General features: G+C 37.9%; 1 protein-coding gene across 4 annotated transcripts in view; it reads right to left on the bottom strand.

Annotated features, from left to right (window-relative positions):
• Nucleotides 1-23457, bottom strand: part of diaph2 (diaphanous-related formin 2) — a 496954-nt gene that overhangs the window by 409242 nt on the left and 64255 nt on the right. For all 4 annotated transcript variants that reach the window (XM_063000538.1, XM_063000542.1, XM_063000539.1 and 1 more), the window contains one exon: nt 2939-3078. In XM_063000538.1, the coding sequence (XP_062856608.1) occupies nt 2939-3078 (140 nt within the window). The remainder of the gene's footprint in view (nt 1-2938; nt 3079-23457) is intronic.

Here is a 23457-nt window from a genome sequence, read left to right as displayed (position 1 = left end):
TGCTGATGCCATACCTTCTAAGCCAGCAGGTCCAAACAGGTCACAAGGGACAAAAGCTGTGCTCTCTAAAAATACAGTCGGGCAGGCAGTCTAATATGACTGCTCAAACGGAGTTCCAATTCTTTGTTTTCACATTTTACAATGGCTGGGAACTGGCTGCTGTGATCAGTAAATAAACCTAAATGCTCACACATTTAAGCTAAAAACCACATTTAAAAACTGTGTAATACAGCTGCTCAGGTAATGCAGCGGTAAAACACGCTAACACACCAGAGCTGACATTTCGAACTCGTTGGTTCGAAACTCAGCTCTGCCATCCAGCTGGGTTGGGAGGCTACATGAACAACTATTGGCTTGTTGCTCATAAGGGTGGGAGCCGGAGCAGGGACCTCATAACTGATGCAATTACTACCTCTGCTGGCTGATTGATGGCACCTGCACAGAGTTGAGGAATAATGCATTGATCAGGGTGTGTCTCTCCATACACAAAGCTGATCTGCATATAAACTCCTTGCCTCATGCAGGTGAAAAGATGCTGTCAGCTACTGCACACATGATGGAGGGGGCATGTGTCAGTCTCGTTCTCCTCACTCAGGAGTGGCGATCAGCATCAGTAGAGAGTAATGTAATCGGGTAATTAGATACAACTAGGTTGGGAGGAAAAATTGGGAAAAATACAAGTTATGCAAAATGCTGAATTATTTTTTGCATATAAGCAAGGTGCTTTGACTTAAAGGCTCTTAACTAAACCGTTTAGCAATGTCAAGATAAAGTAAAACAACATTAAACAAATTCAATTTCCAGTATGGAACATATTGGCACATTCTGTAAAACGCAATAACAATCTGTAATTTGTTCATTCTCTTTCATCTTATATTTAATTGAAAAAGTACAACAAAAATATTTTAAAGTTGTCATTGACAAACCACAATCTATACAAGTTTGGAATCTGATGCCTGCAACATAAAAGTTGGGACAGAGGCATTTTGCCATTGTTATATCCCCACACTTTTTAATCATTTGGAAACCAAGGATGGACTGTGGAGTGGCACCACTGGGGACTCGAACTCTAGATCCCAGCAGTAGTGTGACAGCATAATTTACCCTTATGACACCCAGGCACTAATGCTAAATTATTTAAAACTAATTGTTAATAAACTGTATGTATTAGCTTTAATGCAAATTGCAATAAGCAATTTATTATAAAAGCTGTAAAGGAATCGACAAAGTTTCAAGAATGCAAAAGAGAGATGGAATTAAAGGTGCATTGGTAACATAAACTGGAAGGTTTTAAAAGTCATGGCAGCATGAAAAAAACGACAACAGTTACTTCCAAAGAAAACTGAAACTAAAACACAGATTAAGAAGTAGATTTTCCCCTTCTTGATCAGTTATAGACCTGAAAGATTTTCATTTTTATCCTTTAACATTTTACCACATTTATATTTACATTCATAAATACAGCATTAAGCAAATGCTTTTATACAAAGCACAGGCACTAATGCTTTTTATTATTTTATTATGCTAATTATTTAAAACTAATTGTTAATAAACTGTTTGTATTAGCTTTACTGGAAGGTTTTAAAAGTCATGGCAGCGTTTGTCAAACATGAAAAAAACGACAACAGCAAAGATGAAAAGTGTAGAAAGTGAAAGGTCAGGTATCAAAAAACAGATCGAATTTACAGCCCAACATGCAAAGTTGCCCAATTAATTTAGTCTGTGCATTATAACTCTGTAGAAAGGCAAAGGATTTATTAAGCCCACAGTCTTTAATGCCATAGGAATAGTGGGTTCTATAAAAGCCAATACTTGACAGAATTGTAAAGGTCAATGTGCACCCCCCTGTGCTGCCAATAATGATAAAGTTCCAACATTCATGAATAATAATGACTCCATGCCTGTTATTACAATTAATCAAGAGTCGTTTAATAAGCACAAGAATAAAACTACCCTGTACGCCCTCTCCAAATACTAAAAAAGACATAAACAATTACTCCCAAAGAAAATTGAAACTAAAACACAGATTAAGAAGTAGATTTTCCCCTTCTCGATCAGTTTTAGACCCGAAAGATTTTCATTTTTATCCTTTAACATTTTACCACATTTATATTTACATTCATAAATACAGCATTAAGCATTAAGCTTTAATACAAAGCAGCTTACAATTGTGACTGAATACATCCAGGCAACTGAAGGTAAAGGGCCTTGCACAAGGGACAAACAATGGCAACCCTGGCTGTAGAGGAGCTTAAACCAGCAACCTTCTAATTACTAGTCCAGCACCCCAACTGTTGAGCTACCAGAATCATTCAGGACTTATTTGACACGAGTCCAATGTAACCAAATGTATTGGTTTTATTACTGGTAGTAGTAATTTTATTAGGAGGCAGCACAACAGCTCACTCAAATGGAGACCCAATTATCAAAACACACAAAAAGACCAAAGGCCAATGATTATAAGTGCTGTAGTAATACAACATTCAATGGATGGAATAAATGATGTTTGGTCTGTTGGTAAAAAAGCTGTATTTATTATGGTCTTACAGAATTTCTAGGAGGCACAAGTGTAAAAAGCAGACTTCCTATCTATTAAACAGAAAAGAGCAGTGAGCAGTGAGCAATAACAAAGATACATTTGAAGCAACTAAAGGCTATGCTAATTTAAGTAGCTATGCAATGGGCTTTGCTCATTAAACGATGTCTAGGGATCCACATGGATAGCACACTAAAAGATTCACTGACACACTACCAATTAGGTTACTGAAAGATTCTTCAAAAAACCCAGCTCAGGCAGGTCAAAATAAAACAAATGAGCTGAAAACCAGTGAAATCAAGGGGCAGTTTAGAAAATATAAGTTTTTTTTCTTGTTCATAGAAGAGAAAGAGCACGTTATAGAGTTTAACAGAGCTTTAATAAGACTAAAATTTTACTGACCTGACAGGATTGCTGGTCAGAGACACACGTAGGGACTCAAGGCAGTTGAGCAGTTTTTCATCAGTTATACCGGAGCGCAGCTCATGCACATACTCCTGTGATGACAGTGTACACTCATGTTTGCTGTTCCTCAGCCCACCCTGTGGTAACATAAGAAATTAGAAAATCATTTTCTTGCTTAAACAATGTATCTAGCACACAATAATCGCAGCATCTGCGTTAGACTGAATACCTTTATGGCTGGGGCTAGTACTGATAATTATCAACCAGAAGCCTAAATAGTCTACAAGATGCATAAAGACAGCATTTAGATCTAGTTTAGTTTTTCAATCTATAAAATTGTTCAAGCCATTAAATTAAGATAAAATTATTAAATACGTGTTCTACCAGCACCTAAGGCTAAGACTGCAAAATATAAGATTAAAATAGAAGATGTGTAATAAATACACATTAATAAATGTGTTCAGTGTACACAAAACTAGATAAAACCTTAAGTAATAAAAGGGTGTTGATTATCATACAAACGTTTTAAAACAAACCACTCAGAATTAAAACATAAATAATGTCAAACTAAAGTATCTGTCCTCTGAGCTGAGTGAAACAGAAGAATTACCAACAAAATAACCTTGAAGTAAAGTAACTAGTAATATGACTGCCACAAACAAAATTTAAAAAACAAGGTCTCAACAAAAAAGTTGTGACGCAACAGTGTAAATAATAAATGCAATATATAAATACAATATTTTCTAATTCTAATTTAATTAAATGAACACATTTAATACTATTTAATACTATTATTTGTATGTATATATTATATGTATGTATGTACTGTATATACTGTGTGTGTGCGTGCAAATATGAAAAAATATGAAAACAACCTGAAAAAATAAAAGGAGAAACCAAGTTTAAAAGCCACATTTTGTTGGAAAATGCCCAATCCCAAGTCCACATGTTCTTTTAGAGAAAAAGGTAAAAGCAAATAAATATACATTGTGCCCTATCACACTGATGAATATGATCAATGAACACAGATGGAAAATGTATTCTAGGAAATGGTATTCCATGCCCCTGTAAACAGGGTACCATGCTTTACTAAATGCTTTAAAGTAAAAAAATTAACATTAATTATACACTATGGGCTTTACTGTCACAGGATTACATTACTGTTCTGTTGATACACAACTATATAGCTAAAACATAAGCTACTAGTTTTAAATAATCTAAAAATATAGACTTGAAATTAAATGTGGAATAACTGTCTCTTACTGAATTCCAGCAATACAGAGTATAAAGCCCTAGGCTTTGAAACAGCTCTGTTGTCCAGAGAAAATTCCTTTAATAATTGCTGTTTTTCTTATATTTAAACGTAGGGCATAACAAAAAACAAGTTACATATAATTGACGATTAAATATATAATTAAATATGACATTATTTAGAAAAGAGCATAAAGAGTGTTACAGTCACAACAATTAATTTGCCAAGAATGCAGCACCACCCAGGGCTATCAGCAGTACCTTAAGCTCCAGCAGGTGAAAAAGATTACCTGCACTGCTGCTCTACATGGTTTCTTCCCCCCATAATCAGAATACATCCCACCCACTGGCCTAACAACTACAGAGCAATCAGATAATACAGCATGACTTGTATAATGTCATTTTCATGAATATAAAGCAATCACAGCCACAAAGACAAACTACAATAGTGATCATTCACAAGGTTATAAAAATGTTTGTTTGGTGATGGTTTTATCCACATTTAATTGATAAAGAGCCTCTGCATACATTTCCCGACTTGGGTCACTGTACTTCGATACAGAAGCACCTATTTAATAAAGTGCACTACAAAATGTATTACCAAAACCCTGCAGATAGACTGATGCTTAATAGCTGTTTGGAGAGCCCAATAACAAAAGAATTTCAAATTTCAAAAAAAGTTGGAATGGGGGCAATTTAGGCGCAGCAGTAAAAACACATGCTGGAACCAGAACTGGGATCTCGAATACATCATATCGAATCTCAGCTCTGCCTTGCTGGCTGAGGCTGAGCGGCCACATGAACAACGATTGGCCTGTTGTTCAGATGGGCAGGACCAAGCCAGATAGGGTCTCTCTCTTATGACTGGTGCAATTACGACCGCTGCTGGCTGATTGATGGCGCCTGCACAGAGATGAGAAAAGAGTGCTCTTAGGGTGTGTCCCTCCGTACATGCAGCTAAGCTGCACTGCACTCGTCAATGTGTAGGTGATAAGTTGCATACGGCATGCTGCCCACGTGCCGGAGGGGGCATGGGTTAGCTTTGTTCTCCTCAATCAGAGCAGAGATCGGCATTGGTGGAGAGGAAGCATGATGCAATGGGGCAACTGGATACGCTAAAAAACAAGGGAGAAAAAGGGGAGAAAATGCATAAAGAAGATATTTTGAAAAAGATAGACAGATAGATAGATAGACCTTTGCAAACCTGGATTTTTGTAGTTTATTACATTCTTCAGGGCAGAGCTCCACCAGATTAAATAACTAGGGTCTGTAAACTGCCAACTTCAATCTCTTCTTAAATGTTTGATGGGTATTAAATTTGGGCTTTGGCTGTGCCACTCATGGACCTTCAGAGCCACTCCAGTGTTGTTTTGGCTGCATGGTTTAAATCATTGTGTTGAGTAGTGAACTGCTGTTCCATTTTAAGTTTGCATGTGCTTTGAAGAGTCAACAGTAGATTCTGTCTTGCTAAATACCTAATTAATGAACGGCTGCAGATATAGTTGTTTGTCCAACAGGTTCTCACATCTCTGAAAATGACCTTCAGTGCTCTTTTACAGTGGCCACTCACTTTTTTCTTCCCTCTCTGTCCAAGGCTCTTCTCACTTGGATGCCTAATTTGGCCAGTTATTATTATGCTGTTTAATAACCATGAGAAAACATGCACAAGGAGAGCTCCACACAATAAGGACCCAAATCACTCCACCTTGGAATCAAACCCAGAACCGTCTTGCTGTGAGGCGACAGTGCTACCCACCAAGCTACCATGCTGCTCTTGTTATAATTTCTCTTTCATATAATTCGCCTTTTCATGCTGTTTAATAAGCATGCTAGGTTTTATGAAATTATACAGACATTAGGGCAGAAAGCAATATTGAAGTAAACAGGGTGATGGGGAAATGGGTCTCCTTTCTTGGTCATACAAGTCCAAAGTAACCCAGAAGTCATTACGCGAAATAGTATTAAAAAAAAAAAAGTGTGTTAGTGTGTGTGTGAGAGAGAGAGAGAGAAAGAAAGACAGAAAGAGAGAGAGAGAGAGAGAGAGAGAGAGAGAGAGAGAGAGAGAGAGAGAGAGAAACTGTAATATGGTTATGTGTAAAAGAAACCACACGGGCCACAACTCATACTTACTTGTCAATAACAGCATTTCCTGCCAAACACAACAGTGCAATGCTCAATTACATCAGCAAACCTGTCAATTTCACTTTAGGACAAGGACATTTTCACTCTATACTACTGTTCTGGCAGGCCTTTAGTAAAATCAGGCTTGTTCTACACAAACTCACAGGTACTACAGTGGGGCCAAAAAGTTCTCCTACTTAGAAAGATGAGAGAGGTCTGTAATTTTCATCATAGGTACACTTCAACTATGAGAGACAAAATGAGAAAATAAATCCAGGAAATCACATTGTAGGATTGAAAAAAAAAATTTTTTGTAAATTATGGTGGAAAATAAGTATTTGGTCATCCACAAACAAGCAAGATTTCTGGCTCTCACAGACCTGTAACTTCTTCTTTAAGAAGCTCTTCTGTCCTCCACTCGTTACCTGTATTAATGGCACCTGTTTGACCTCGTTATCTGTATAAAAGACACCTGTCCACAGCCTCAAACAGTCAGACTCCAAACTCAACCATGGCCAAGACCAAAGAGCTGTCGAAGGACACCAGGAAGAAAATTGTAGACCTGCACCAGGCTGGGAAGAGTGAATCTACAATAGGAAAGCAGGTTGGTGTGAATAAATCAACTGTGGGAGCAATTGTAAGAAAATGGAAGACATACAAGACCATTGATAATCTCCCTCGATCTGGGGCCCAACGCAAGATCTCATCCCATGGGGTCAAAATGATCATGAGAACGGTGAGCAAAAATCCCAGAACTACACGGAGGGACCTGATGAATGACCTGCAGAGAGCTGGGACCAAAGTAACAAAGGCTACCATCAGTAACACACTACGCCGAGAGGGACTCAAATCCTGCAGTGCCAGGCGTGTCCCCCTGCTTAAGCCAGTACATGTCCAGGCCCGTCTGAAGTTTGCCAGAGAGCATATGGATGATCCAAAAGAGGATTGGGAGAATATCATGTGGTCAGATGAAACCAAAATGGAACTTTTTGGTAAAAACTCAACTCGTCGTGTTTGGAGGAAGAAGAATGCTGAGTTGCATCCCAAGAACACCATACCTACTGTGAAGCATGGGGGGTGGAAACATCATGCTTTGGGGCTGTTTTTCTGCAAAGGGGACAGGACGACTGATCCGTGTTAAGGGAAGAATGAACGGGGCCATGTATTGTGAGATTTTAAGCCAAAACCTCCTTCCATCAGTGAGAGCATTGAAGATGGAACGTGGCTGGGTCTTCCAGCATGACAATGATCCCAAACACACCGCTCGGGCAACGAAGGAGTGGCTCCATAAAAAGCATTTCAAGGTCCTCCAGACCTCAACCCCATAGAAAAATTGTGGAGGGAGTTGAAAGTCTGTGTTGCCCAGCGACAGCCCCAAAACATCACTGCTCTAGAGGAGATCTGCATGGAGGAATGGGCCAAAATACCAGCTACAGTGTGTGCAAACCTGGTGAAGACTTACAGGAAACGTTTGACCTCTGTCATTGCCAACAAAGGTTATGTTACAAAGTATTGAGTTGAACTTTTGTTATTGACCAAATACTTATTTTCCACCATGATTTACAAATAAATTCTTTAAAAATCCAACAATGTGATTTCCTGAATTTTTTTTTCTCATTTTGAATCTCTTAGTTGAAGTGTACCTATGATGAAAATTACAGACCTCTCTCATCTTTCTAAGTAGGAGAACTTGCACAATCAGTGGCTGACTAAATACTTTTTGGCCCCACTGTATAATTAGTTTTGCACTCTTGAGGCTCTGTGTTACATTAAAATGAAGTTTTGCAATACAAAATATGCTCCTATTTACAGATCAGAAAGATGCTGGTGACGACAGTTATGATGTAGGTGCTGCTCATATTGTGAACAGAATTTATTTTAGCATGTGTCCAGGGACCTTGATTCACTCTTTTTAATTATGGCCTGCATTGTGAACACCATTTCAGTTAAAGAGATTACACTTCTTCTGATACTCCCAAATCCATCTAATCCCCACAATACTGACGCTAAAGAATGCATTATAAGCATTATGGCAGTGTAAGAGAATAAGTCTAATTACTTGAACCGATTTAAGAATTTTTGCCTCTCCACACACCTTAATCAGCTCATAGAGAGATAGATAATTACATCATAAGCCAAATCAGATAAGTGTAGGAGTTGGAACAAACTAAAACTTTGCAGGACAGTAGGCATCCAAGACTGCAGTTAAATCACTACCTGTGCCCTTCATACAGTGGTGCTTGAAAGTTTGTGAACCCTTTAGAATTTTCTATATTTCTGCATAAATATGACCTAAAACATCATCAGATTTTCACACGTCCTAAGTCCTAAAAATAGATAAAGTCCTAAAAGTAGATAAAGAGAACCCAGTTAAACAAATGAGACAAAAATATTATACTTGGTCATTTATTTATTGAGGAAAATGATCAATATTACATATTTGTGAGTGGCAAAAGTATGTGAACCTCTAGGATTAGCAGTTAATTTGAAGGTGAAATTCTAGGGGCCTGTGGTAGCATAGTGGGTAGAGCTTTGGGCTATCAACCGGAAGATTGGCGGTTCAAATCCAGGCTCTGCTATGTAGCCACTGTTGGGTCCTTGAGCAAGGCCCTTAACCCTGTCTGCTCCAGGGGCGCCGTAAGTTGGCTGACCCTGCGCTCTGACCCCAGCTTCCAACACCAGCTGGGATATGCGAAGAAAGAATTTCATTGTACTGTACATCTGTATATGTATATATGACAAATAAAGGATATCTTTCTTTCTAGTCAGGTGTTTTCAATCAATGGGATGACAATCAGGTGTGAGTGAGCACCCTGTTTTATTTAAAGAACAGGGATCTATCTATAAGTCTGCTCTTCACAACATACGTTTGTGGAAGTGTATCATGGCACGAACAAAGGAGATTTCTGAGGACCTCAGAAAAAGAGTTGTTGATGCTCATCAGGCTGGAAAAGGTTACAAAACCATCTCTAAAGAGTTTGGACTCCACCAATCCACAGCCAAACAGATTGTGTACAAATGGAGGAAATTCAAGACCATTGTTACCCTCCCCAGGAGTGGTCGACCAACAAAGATCACTCCAAGAGCAAGGCGTGTAATAGTCGGCAAGGTCACAAAGGACCCCAGGGTAACTTCTAAGCAACTGAAGGCTTTTTTCACATTGGCTAATGTTAATGTTCATGAGTCCACCATCAGGAGAACACTGAACAACAATGGTGTGCATGGCAGGCTTGTGATTAAATTAATCCAGCTAATTTCTGCTTTATGCTATATAAACCTTGCAACAATAAAAATGTGTTTATCTGTGGATTGCAAGCATTTAAGTCAACAAATGGCAAATAGAAAATGTTAGGCTAGTTTAAAACTAGTTTAATACAGTAGACCCTTGAGTTACGAACGGTTTACCATACAAACATTTTGGGTTACAAACGATCTTTTTCAACTTAACGTACGAACAAATTTCAGATTACGAACCGAAATTCGCGAAACCTGTGACGTCACGAACAAGTTGACTCCGACCGTGTGTCTCTCTCTGTCTCTCTTTTCATATATACACTACCGGTCAAAAGTTTTAGAACACCCCAATTTTTCCAGTTTTTATTGAAATTTATTCAGCTTATTGTACAGTACTCTGAAATGAAGACATATAACAAAAAAACAACTGAAGTTAAAAAAATAAATCATGGAATTAATTTATATACCAAAATGTATTATAAAAATTTGATTCATTAAAGTAGATACCTTTGGCAGATAAAACAGCTGAACACACTCGTGGCATTCTTTCTACAATGGAAATTAAATATTCTTTAGAAGGTTCTTCCCAACTCTGTTGCAGAAGTTCCCATAAATGTGTGGCACATGTAGGCTGCTTTGCTTTCACTCTTCTGTCCAGTTAATCCCAAACCAGCTCAATGGGGTTTAAATCTGGAGACTGTGCTGGCCACTCCATGTTTTCAAGCTTACCATCTTGTTCTTTTTTCCTAAGGTAGTTCTGGCAAAGATTGGACTTATGTTTTGGGTCATTATCTTGCTGTAGGATGAACCCCTGACCAACAACGTGCATCCCAGAGGGTACTGCATGGTGCTGCAGAATGCTGTGGTAGTTTTGGTTCAGGGTGCCTCTCACTCTGTACAAGTCATCGACCCTGGATCCAGCAAAACAGCCCCAGACCATTACGCTTCTTCCTCCATGTTTGACAGTTGATGTCACACACTGAGGAACCATCCTTTCGCCTACTCTACGGCATACTAAAAATCCTGTGTGATAAACCGAAGATTTCATTTTACGTGTTAGCAATGGCTTTCTTGCTGCAACTCAACCTGTCAAACCTGCAACTCGAAGTCATCTCTTCACAGTTTAAACTGAGACTTTCTTACTACGACCACTATTAAGCTGTGCTTGAAGCTGTTGTCCTGTATGCCGCCTATCATGCAAGCTGTTGACTCCTAGAAACTTGTCTTCTAATTCTGTTGTGGCTTTGGGTCTTCCAGACCTCTTCCTGTCAGAGTTTCCCCCAGTTTCTAAGTGCTTTTTGATGGTGAAGGAAACTGTACACACTGACAACTTGATTTTCTTCGCAATTTTTCTATAGAAAAGACCTACATTTTTAAGTGTTACAATTGGTCTGTCTCTCTTCTATTGTTAATTGCATTTTTCTTGCCATTTTTATAGCAACACAATACTTTCTGCAGAACAATACTGTTCAAATAATGCTCACAAGGGTATGGTACCACAGTGTGTTCCAACACTACTTTTATGCAGACAGAGGGGGTTGTAAGCAATCAAGAAAAATTGGAAGACCCCTAGGAATTGGTAGCACCAACTTTAAAGGCTTGATCAATCTCCATTGCTTCAGAATAGCTTTAAGTTGTTAACCCATTTTTTGTTCCCTGAAAAAGGCCATTTTTAATAATGCTGAAATGTACATTATTTTTCAGTTTAGGGTAACCTCACTTTTTTAAAATCTCTGACAGTTCAGCACTTACCTTTGTACCACTTTAAGCTAATCATTGAACTTGAACTGCTTGAGTTTCAATAAAAAAACTGGAAAAATTGGGGTGTTCTAAAACTTTTGACCGGTAGTGTATATACAGCGGGGGAAATAAGTATTGAACACATCAACATTTTTCTCAGTAAATATATTTCTAATGGGACTATTGACATGAAATTTTCACCAGATGTTGGTAACAACCGAAGTAATCCACACATATAAAGCAGTCAAAACAAATGAGTCCAAAAATTAAGTTATGTGTAATAAAGTGAAATGACACAGGGAAAAAGTATTGAACACATGAAGAAAAGGAGGTGCAAAAAGGCATGGAAAGCCAAAACACCAGCTGAAATCTGTCAGTATTTAGAAAGCAATCCTGCCCCTATCAGTGCAAATTACTATCAGCTGGTTTAGTCCTAATTGATGGCCTACAAAAAGGTTTCTTATTACCAAGGTGTCACACAAGTAGCATCTCGTGATGGGTAAAAGCAAAGAGCTCTCTCAAGACCTTCGCAACCTTATTGTTGCAAAACATACTGATGGTATTGGTTACAGACGTATTTCTAAACTTATGAATGTTCCAGTGAGCACCGTTGGGGCCATTATCCGGAAGTGGAAAGAACATCATTTCATCATAAACCGGCCACGGCCAGGTGCTCCTCGCAATATTTCTGACAGAGGAGTCAATAGAATAATCAGAAGAGTTGTCCAAGAGCCAAGGACCACTCGCGGAGAGCTTCAGAAAGACCTGGAATTAGCAGGTACAGTTGTTTCAAAGAAAAGTATAAGTAATGCACTCAACTGCCATGGCCTTTATGCACACTCACCGCGCAAGACTCCATTTCTGAAGAAAAAGCATGTTAAAGCTCGTTTAAAGTTTGCTGCACAACATTTGGACAAGCCTATAAAATACTGGGAGAATATAGTCTGGTCAGATGAGACCAAAATTGAACACCATGTTTGGAGGAGAAAAGGCACTGCACATCACCCCAAAAACACCATACCAACAGTGAAGTTTGGAGGTGGGAACATCATGGTGTGGGGCTGTTTCTCAGCATATGGTACTGGTAGACTTCATGTAATTGAAGAAAGGATGAATGGAGAAATGTACCGAGACATTCTTGATAAGAATCTGCTACCATCTACCAGGATGCTGAAGATGAAACGAGGGTGGACATTTCAGCAAGACAATGATCCCAAACACACAGCCAAGGAAACTCTCAAGTGGTTTCAGAGAAAGAAAATAAAGCTGCTAGAATGGCCCAGTCAATCACCCAACTTGAATCCAATTGAAAATCAATTTAAAGAACTGAAAAACAGAGTTCATAGAAGAGGCCCCCGGAACCTTCATGATCTGAAGACAGTTTGGGTGGAAGAATGGGCCAAAATCACACTTGAACAATGCATGTGACTAGTTTCTCCATACAGAAGGCATCTTGAAGCTGTCATTACCAACAAAAGCTTTTCTAGTAAATATTAAATAAATTTCAGTAAGCGTGTTCAATACTTTTTCCCTGTGTCATTTCACTTTATTACACATAACTTAATTTTTGGACTTATTTGTTTTGACTGCTTTATGTGTGTGGATTACTTGGGTTGTTACCAACATCTGGTGAAAATTTCATGTCAATAGTCCCATCAGAAATATATGTATTTACTGAGAAAAATGTTGATGCGTTCAATACTTATTTCCCCCGGTCATAAAATTAGAATATCATGAAAAAGTTGATTTATTTCAGTAATTCCATTCATAAAGTGAAACTTGTATATTATGTTCATTCATTACACACAGACTGAAATATTTCAAATGTTTATTTCTTTTAATATTGATGATTATAACTGACAACTAATGAAAACCCCAAATTCAGTATCTCAGAAAATTAGAATATTACTTAAGACCAATACAAAAAAAGGATTTTTAGAAATGTTGGCCAACTGAAAAGTATGAACATGAAAAGTATGAGAATGTACAGCACTCAATACTTAGTTAAAGGCTCCTTTTGCCTGGATTACTGCAGCAATGCGGCGTGGCATGGAGTCGATCAGTCTGTGGCACTGCTCAGGTGTTATGAGAGCCCAGGTTGCTCTGATAGTGGCCTTCAGCTCTTCTGAATTGTTGGGTCTGGCATATCGCATCTTCCTCTTCACAATACCCCATAGATTTTCTATGGGGTTAAGGTCAGGCGAGTTTGCTGGCCAATTAAGAACAGGGATACCATGGTCCTTAAACCAGGTACTGGTAGCTTTGGCACTGTGTGCAGGTGCCAAGTCCTGTTGGAAAATGAAATCTGCATCTCCATAAAGTTGGTCAGCAGCAGGAAGCATGAAGTGCTCTAAAACTTCCTGGTAGACGGCTGCGTTGACCTTGGACCTCAGAAAACACAGTGGACCAACATCAGCAGATGACATGGCACTCCAAACCATCACTGACTGTGGAAACTTTACACTGGACCTCAAGCAACGTGGATTCTGTGCCTCTCCTCTCTTCCTCCAGACTCTGGGACCTTGATTTCCAAAGGTAATGCAAAATTTACTTTTATCAGAGAACATAACTTTGGACCACTCAGCAGTCCTTTTTGTCTTTAGCCCAGGCGAGACGCTTCTGACGCTGTCTCTTGTTCAAGAGTGGCTTGACACAAGGAATGCGACAGCTGAAACCCATGTCTTGCATATGTCTGTGCGTGGTGGTTCTTGAAGCACTGACTCCAGCTGCAGTCCACTCTTTGTGAATCTCCCCCACATTTTTGAATGGGTTTTGTTTCACAATCCTCTGCAGGGTGCGGTTATCCCTACTGCTTGTACACTTTTTTCTACCACATCTTTTCCTTCCCTTCGCCTCTCTATTAATGTGCTTGGAAACAGAGCTCTGTGAACAGCCCGCCTCTTTAGCAATGACCTTTTGTGTCTTGCCCTCCTTGTGCAAGGTGTCAATGGTCGTCTTTTGGACAACTGTCAAGTCAGCAGTCTTCCCCATGATTGTGTAGCCTACAGAACTAGACTGAGAGACCATTTAAAGGCCTTTGCAGGTGTTTTGAGTTAATTAGCTGATTAGAGTGTGGCACCAGGTGTCTTCAATTTTGTACCTTGTCACAATTTTCTAATTTTCTGAGATACTGAATTTGGGGTTTTCATTAGTTGTCAGTTATAATCATCAACATTAAAAGAAATTAACATTTGAAATATATCAGTCTGTGTGTAATGAATGAATATAATATACAAGTTTCACTTTTTGAATGAAATTACTGAAATAAATCAACTTTTTCATGATATTCAAATTTTATGAGCAGCACCAGTATATACCTGTATATATACAGTGTATCACAAAAGTGAGTACACCCCTCACATTTCTGCAGATATTTAAGTATATCTTTTCATGGGACAACACTGACAAAATGACACTTTGACACAATGAAAAGTAGTCTGTGTGCAGCTTATATAACAGTGTAAATTTATTCATCCCTCAAAATAACTCAATATACAGCCATTAATGTCTAAACCACCGGCAACAAAAGTGAGTACACCCCTAAGAGACTACACCCCTAAATGTCCAAATTGAGCACTGCTTGTCATTTTCCCTCCAAAATATCATGTGATTTGTTAGTGTTACTAGGTCTCAGGTGTGCATAGGGAGCAGGTGTGTTCAATTTATTAGTACAGCTCTCACACTCTCTCATACTGGTCACTGAAAGTTCCAACATGGCACCTCATGGCAAAGAACTCTCTGAGGATCTTAAAAGACGAATTGTTGCGCTACATGAAGATGGCCAAGGCTACAAGAAGATTGCCAACACCCTGAAACTGAGCTGCAGCACAGTGGCCAAGATCATCCAGCGTTTTAAAAGAGCAGGGTCCACTCAGAACAGACCTCGCGTTGGTCGTACTAAAACACTTAATGACGGTTAATATGGCATTGCAGCCTGCAAATATTCTCTTGCTCGCTTGCTGGAATGATTTAAATGTATTTTTTCGTTGAATAAAAATTTATTGAAACGAATAATAACTTAAAATGTAGTATATATTGTTATGATAATTACACCTACTAAATAGATGGTTAATAGTGGCGCGATAACCAGGCTAGATTTCCTCTGCTGTGTAAAGTCGCATGTAAGTACAGTACACGTGTGTATTAGTGTAACGAGCACACCATCAGAGAGAGTTTTAGTGCCGAGGGGAACATCGCTACCCCACTCAGATCCTCTCAAACCACATCAGGTGAACATGTTGGTTCTTCTAGCGCGCATGATAACGCAGGTTTAAACTCTTACAGACTTTATTCTTTATTCTATTTTTGTTTTTTTACCATATTTTGATTAGATGTGCATTTAAAATATTTAGCCTAAACACTTTTTTTTCGTTTCACAGTGTATATCTAGCCTAGGCTAGAAGCTTAATTTAAACCTTTTTTTAATAGAGAAAAGACGCGCATCCCTGCTGTGTTCTGTATTTAACATTAAACACGCATTTCATTGGTCTTAAAGCTGTCTCATCTTCGTCATTATAAAGCAATAATATACCGAATCATAGCCTAACAATAAAGCTTGTTTATATAGCTCTAAAATCCAGATAAATTAAGTAATTTTCAAAAACAAAAAAATTGCGATATCACCGCATACCCCGATATTGAGACAGTCTGAATATCGCAAGGGGAAATTCTTTCACCGCGACAGCCCTAGTCTGATCAATTAAAACACATTTTAGAACACAAAGTCAAGTTGTGCAAATCATTTGCTACTTAATTTACTGCTTGTTAGATCTGACAGCTTGACAGAGGCACTTTTTCAGTGTCGCCATGAACACAATTAAAACACACACACACACACCTACAAATCCACATGAAATACTTTCTCTGAAGTCAGTTAACAACCCCACATGACTAAAAGGTCAGCTTATATACAGATCAGTTTGGATGGCTAGACAATAGTATCTGTGGGGAGACCCTGAGGACATTCCCTGCTGCTCTCTGATAAGCCATTTCATGAGTCCAGGGAGTAAAGCTTCCTACAGGGTCAGCTATTTCCCATAACGACATCGCGTCTTGCTCTTTTTTCTTCAAATACATGCAGCTCTTTCCCACAAGGTGAAGAATGTCTCTAAAGGAATACACCCACACAGGCAGCCATTGTGACAGTGATTTCCTTATGTGATTATACAACTGCTAGATCATTTATTTAGCTACAAACTTATTATCCTGCTGTCCAAATAAGGAATGGGAAATGAATTCATTTAACAGCAAATAAGTCTAACTAAAGAAATTTTGTTTACTCGATGCCATACTGCTAATGCATAATCTTTTAAAATGTTAAGAAATATTGGTGAGTATCAAGAGGCCATTTGTACATGCAGCGAAACCTTAGATGTCCTTTAAGTAATAACAGATACCAGCATCTTGAGACATCTTTTGGCTGTGTGTATTTAAACACAGCATTTTTCAATGAGTCTTGCTCCTATTAAAAACACAGATTATTCAACCCTACCAGGGCTGCCACCAGTTCAACCATGCTAGGCCATGCCTGTTAATGACAAGCTAAAATAAAACCTTTCCCTAAAGACTTATTGGCCGGCCGCTCAGGTGGCGCAGCGGTAAAAGAGACGCGCTGCAACCAGGGCTGGATTCTGAGTACGTGGTATCGAATCCAGCTTTGCTTTACCGGTCCGAAGCTGAGTGGCTATATGAGCAACGATTGGCCGGTTGCTCATATGGGGGGTGGGACAAAGAACCGGATGTGGGTCTCTCTCTGTCAGAATGCGATTACGTTCTCTGCCGGCTGATTGGAGGCGCTTGCACAGAGGTGAGGGAGGGTGCCCTTAGGGTGTGTCTCTCCGCATGCAACGCTAGGTGGCGCCAAACTCATCAATGTGTGGGTGGCAAAGATGCATCTGGCTGCTGCTCGTGTTTCGGAGGGGATACGGGTTAGCTTCAATCACCTCTGTCAGGGCAGGGTTCGGCATAGACAGAGAGGAAGCACGATGCTAATTGAACAATTGGATGCGCTAAAAGGGGAGAAAAAGGGGTAAAACAAATAAAAAAAATAAAATAAAAAAAAAAGACTTATTGGCCTACCCTCATAGCAGCTTCTAATAACACACAATTGTCACCAAACAAATACACGGGACTAAAAAATAAACTTCTCAAGCTCTCCAGTTTGCTATCTAGAAATCACAATTGGCAGTGCCTGAGGAAGAAAGATGGACAAGGTTCCTCACTACTGCTGTAAATGCAACCTCTGCTGGCTCATTGATGCACCTGCAAGAGGAGTAGATGCTTCACAAAAGAGCAGTGTGACTCCTTGTACACTCAAGAAAGAAAGAAAGAACAGCCGTCACAATGCTCCTCCCAAAAGATATTTACAAAAAATATGTTGCATGAATATATTAATACATCATAATTTGGTAATACATATCTAAACCCCTTTCAGTACAGCTCAAAAATTAATAAAAAAAATGAGAACAAAAACAACCTGTTCCAAACATCTAAAGGGCGTTTACAGATAAATAAAATTCTGGAGATGAGAAATGCCTCAACACAAATGGGAAATTATCACATTAATAAAACATTTGAACATCAAAGTCTGCTCGTCTTAGAAAATGGATTTGTATACCACACTGCAACATGAAAAGAAAGAAGAGTAATTTGTTGTCAATTTATATAATGCCTTATACGCAGAAAATGTGTGAACGTGTCTTTAAAGTTTTAACTTAAGTTTTAACATTTTAAAGTTCATGGCCAAAAAACAAAACCTAAACTTATTTATTGTCAACATTTACTTGGTACTTTTTTTTCAAAAAACACTTTTTATTGTTAATTGATTTGAGTGTTATGCATAATCATTATCCTTAAATATTCAGTATGTGGTTTATTCTATAAATTTGTCTGCATCAAACAAAAAATGACCTCATAAAATACAATAATAATAAAAATTTTAAATATTGTTCATTAGACAATTATGTTTTAATATTTAGATCATAAAATGTGAATTAAAAAAACATGACTTGCATCGTTGAAAAAACATTTCCATAACTACTTTAGGAGAGTGTAGATCTAAATACTTGCAAAGATTCAGTCAACACTGTTGTAGGAAAGGGAGGTAATCCACCTTAACGTTAGTTTAAAAATGTGCTGCAATATCAGTGGTAAAATAAATACAAAATAGACAAAAGTATTGGAACACCATAATAAATTAATGTGTTTTAGCCACAACTAATGCTAACAGGTGTAAGAAATCAATTATATAAAGGATATTATACTTCCAACTTTACAGCAGTTTAGGGAAAGCAATTTCTTGTTCCAGCATTACTGTATCCCTGTGCACAAAGCAAGGTCTATAAAAACATAAAGAAAAGCTTGGTTTAAAGAAACTCCAGTGGCCTGTACAGAGCCCTAACCTAAGCCCCACTGAACAGATTGGAAATGAACTAGACCATCAACTGAACCAACATCCAGCTTTACAAATGCTCTTTTGAACATTTGGCACACAGTCCCGCAGACAAACTTCAGGCTTCATGGCTGTTGTTATAGCTGAAAAGATCACATAGATGTCACATTTTAATACCATTTGTTTCTGAAATTGGATGTCCAACTAGCTCATGGGCAGGTGTCCAAATATTTCAGTATTTCAGCCATACAGTGTATCTGACTGTCTATATAAAAGCTTATACTGGTTCCAAATAATTTAATCAATTAAAGGAACAAAACTCCATCACAAATTTCTTCCTTGAGAAAAAGTCATTGTGCCCTTGTCACAATCAACCAGCTGACCGAATTCATTTGGAAAGCCAATTAAATAATCAAACCAAGCCAGGCTCAATTTTAGCAGCCCTGAAGAATATGCCATCAACTTCAAACACTACCAAAAATTTGCCAAAAAAATTACAGCTAAAAACATTTTGACATGAAAATGACATTTTTAAAGGAAGTAGGAAATCAACTGAGGATAAACTACTAAAACATGGGACTCAGTGGCAGCTTCATCAAAATGTATTTCCAATAAATTAATTACAAATCAATTCACTAAAGGGCAGCAGGGAGGAAACCACTGCTAACCATGAGAAACAACAATCAAATCAGCACCAAACAGCATATTTTCATACAAATGTACAATGTCAGGTTCCAGCCAGCTTCAGGCAGAAAGAAATTTTTGAATACATTTTAACAGTAAAGTATGCAGGAATTGTTTGGCTTAAATGTATTATTCGGTTCACACCCAGGGTCATATTTGCATTATGTCAATGTTTTGCATAAAGATAAATGTCCTAAAATAGTTTTTAGCTTTTAGGGAAGAAAAAACTGTACAGCTTACAGTAAACTGTTTTTAATATTTTGATCACACAACTGCTGTTACATGCCCAGCTACACAACATGAAGACATTCTGAAGAAATATGCAGCAAAAGAAATAGATCATTGATTTTTAAAGCCTATTCTTATAATCAGCTCTTACTGAGCTCACTCAGCTTATGATTTTGGGAAACAAAGGCCCTTTCTCTTTGTATGCTACATTTCATCACTTAAATCCTACTCCTTTGTTCATTCACTAACGATAGAATTACCTATTTATCACCACTGCAGCTCTTGCTTTCACATAACAACCAATGTGGAGATCTTTAACTGCTTTTAAATGAAAGCTCCTAACTTCAGAAGGTCTGCATCAGCACTATAACCCTGGGCAGGTCTGGCTTGACTACTCTGACAAAGCTAGATTAATTAGCCTGTTTAATAGAGACTTGAGCTGCCTGGGCTACATCCAGTGCATGGGACTCATGGGTCTCTTGTGAGGTTGGGGAGCTCCAGCTTAGCTATACTTAGCTCTTTAAGTAATTTCCCCATTACAACTAATTATTTGAATGCTGAATACACATTGTGGCAAAGTATTCTACACCAACTCATTTATTTACTGCTATTACTACTAAATACTAACTATGGATTTCTAACAATGTAAATTTATTTCTGAAAAAAAAATGAAACATCGACCTTTAAATGAAGTACATTTATTTAGAGAGAAAGAAAATCTCTCATCAAGATAAAATATATTATCAACAAAACCACATGTGCCACAATTATTGGCATCCCAGCATTTGATATTTTGTACCTCCCCTTGCCAATAATGTTTAATTGGGTTTAGGAAACTAAGATGACCACGCCACCATGCCAGAGGCTTTTTTTTTTTTTGCTGATTTGGACATATGTTAAAGATCACTGTTTTGCTGGAAGATCCAATGATGGCAATAATAAGCCACTTTTGGTTTCTTGGCAGATTTAAATGTCCTGTTATTGGCAGATTTAAAAGTCCATAATGCCATGTACCCTTCCAAGGTTCCCCATGCCTTTGGAGAAAAGACAACCATACTTATCATACTTTATACTAACCATACCTTATCACAGACCTCAACACACTTAATAGCAACTGAAAGGTTCTTTTCAGTGTAGTCATCCTTCTTTTTATGTTAAACCCACCATAAATGTTTGCTGACAAAAACCTCTATTTTTTTTTTCTGACCATCAAACATAATTCTAGTCAAAGTCCAGCAGCGTTAGCAAACATTTACATTTGTGGCATTCAGCAGACGCTTTTATCTAAAGCGACTTACAATTATGACTAAACACAATTTGAGCAATTAGGGGTTGTTGCTCAGGGGCCCAACAGTGGCAACTTGGCGATGGTGGGGCTTGAACTGGCAACCTTCTGATTACTAGTCCAATACCTTAACCACTGAGCTACCACTGCCATTAGATGACTCTGCGTTAGATGACAGTGAAGGGATTTTCCTGGAAAGCCTTCCAACTTCCGACCATATAATGCAATTATTATTAATTATTTTTTGTAACTCTCCAACAGTGATCCTTCATGTTTGTATGCCTCTTCTACCATCTTTCACACTGTGCATGGGAGCAAAACAAATTTGGGTCCTCATTCAGGCAAGTCTGTCACACTTACAGTTGACTGGAAGTTTTTAATTATTCTCCCTAAAAATTCGATCCCTATGTCACCTTATATTTATACCCAAAAGTAACAGTAAGACACGGATTCATGCCTGAAAGTTCCTAGACACTAATCAACTTAAAAAAGTACAATTTAATTGAAAAAAAAATTAATAAAACATTTGTAGAGAATTAGTAGAGGTGCCAGTAATTAAGGCAGATGTGCTTTTGTTAAAATAATTATTTCTTGATGATGGATTTTTTCTTCTTCATGGAATTAATTTATTTTAACTAAAGGTTGAATTTTCTTTTCTCATTTTTTTCACTGTGAAGACTTTGGCTAATGTCCTAAAAGGTAAAATTCTTATAACCCTTTCACTTATCATTACCAGGGTGCCAATAATTGTGTAGGAAACTGTAAGTATATAATTCAAAAAAATAAGTAAACTTTTTATTAAAAAATTGGATAGCCCCAACTTAAACAGAGGTCCTGACCCAAGCAGAGTGGATTTTTTCGACATGTTTAAGGTGGATGAAAATTAGTATATACAGTACATTAATAAATTGTCTGAATTGTTTTAAATGCTTCTATATTTTAAATATTTTTTAACTATTTCCTTTTTTATTTAATTATTAAAAGTTTAAGGCCCTCTTGGTTTGTTAGCATATGAGCACCTGTCAAAAGCCTTTCAGCAAAGTGGAGAAACAAGGGTGTTGTGGTCAGGTGTACAAAGTTCAGTAGACCTTTCTTTAGCCTTAAATGACAGGTATGACCTTTCAGCAGCCAGCTAGTGTCTCTCTCCACCACTCCACAGGTTAGTCATTTTCCTGTCACATGCACCTACATTCATGCACGTAAGCTCAGAAAGCCTTTAGGTGCTCAGCATGTCCAGTGATGCCAATAAAAAATGTAACATCTACGGCCTGCAATTATAGGCATTTACCACAAAGATGCACCTGTTTTAAATCCTTAATCCGCTAAGTACACAATGTGCATGGGAGGTTAATCACAGGTATCTTTAGTGCACAAACCTTTTTTTGTTGTTTATGTAACAAATCTACAGCTTTTTTTACAGCACCTGTAGAGAGTGAGTCATAACCATGTAGCTTCCACATTGCGTTTTTTTTTTTTTTTTTGCCATGTGCTATAGTTGGCATCGCTATAGGTGGTCTTTGAAAAACAAGAGTCTTAGCCCATGTGGGCTAAAGCATTGTGTACAGTACAGAAAAATCTCACAACAGCAATGCAGTTTACAAAAAGTGACATGTATAGTTTTGTAAGGAATCATTGTATACAAGTAAACACAACAAAATCGATTATATACATTTACACTACTTTGCAGATGCTCTTATCCTGGGCAACACAGCCCTGTTAGACATAATTTGCAGTGTCTATGGGTGGGGAAATCATACAGGAATTTCTCCTATCTGCTGCTGCATACTGCCACCCCAGTTACTGGGTGACCCCTGACCATAAACTTTTTGGACAATTGATTCCAAAACCATGAGCTTTATTGAAAAGTTTTTCACACTTTTTCACTTAACAGCATTTAATGTACCATGTTTCGAATTTCGGCTATCAATGTTTATTTACACTTACCAACTTATGCTAATAACCAAAAACTGGATATTTGCCCAGTTTAAAAAAAGTTAAATCCCATTTGTGTTTGTATATTTAAGTAGTGAAATCCTTTGTCAAAATGGCCCAAAAGACAATAAATATATGCAAATAATAAATCAATACATTGAATTAGCTGTTATATAGCCAGATCTTTATCTCTTAAGATCTTTATAAATCAGTTGTTTAGTTATTATTACAAAACCCAGGGCACAGAGGAATGCTGGATAAATTCAATGAAATGCTTATTCACAATATCCACAATCATGTTGTGTTAGAGTGATGGGGAAGAAAAGATTTACCTCAAACGCTATCATTACACAACTGGAGGGCTGAGCACCAAGACTGCTCACTGTGTTTGGAGGTTTAAGTCACCTCAGGCAGGCATTATTTTATGTGGAGACTTGTGATTTGCACATCAAGCCCTGAGTCAATTCTCATTCGGATTTCAAGCAAATCAAAAACAAGACTTGCAGAAATGCTCTTGTTGACCTGAACAGTACAAATATAAGTGTCAATTATTGTTCTCTCATAGTGGTGCTACCTCCTGTTTCAAGTGATCACAACATGGTTCAGTTTACAGCTTTTGTTGTTGTTGTTTTGTACATGACAGATGGGTTA

The sequence above is a fragment of the Trichomycterus rosablanca genome, chromosome 8 (genome assembly GCF_030014385.1).
Source record: "Trichomycterus rosablanca isolate fTriRos1 chromosome 8, fTriRos1.hap1, whole genome shotgun sequence".
Classification (NCBI taxonomy): Eukaryota; Metazoa; Chordata; class Actinopteri; order Siluriformes; family Trichomycteridae; genus Trichomycterus; species Trichomycterus rosablanca.
This window is presented reverse-complemented; position numbering and strand designations above follow the sequence as displayed.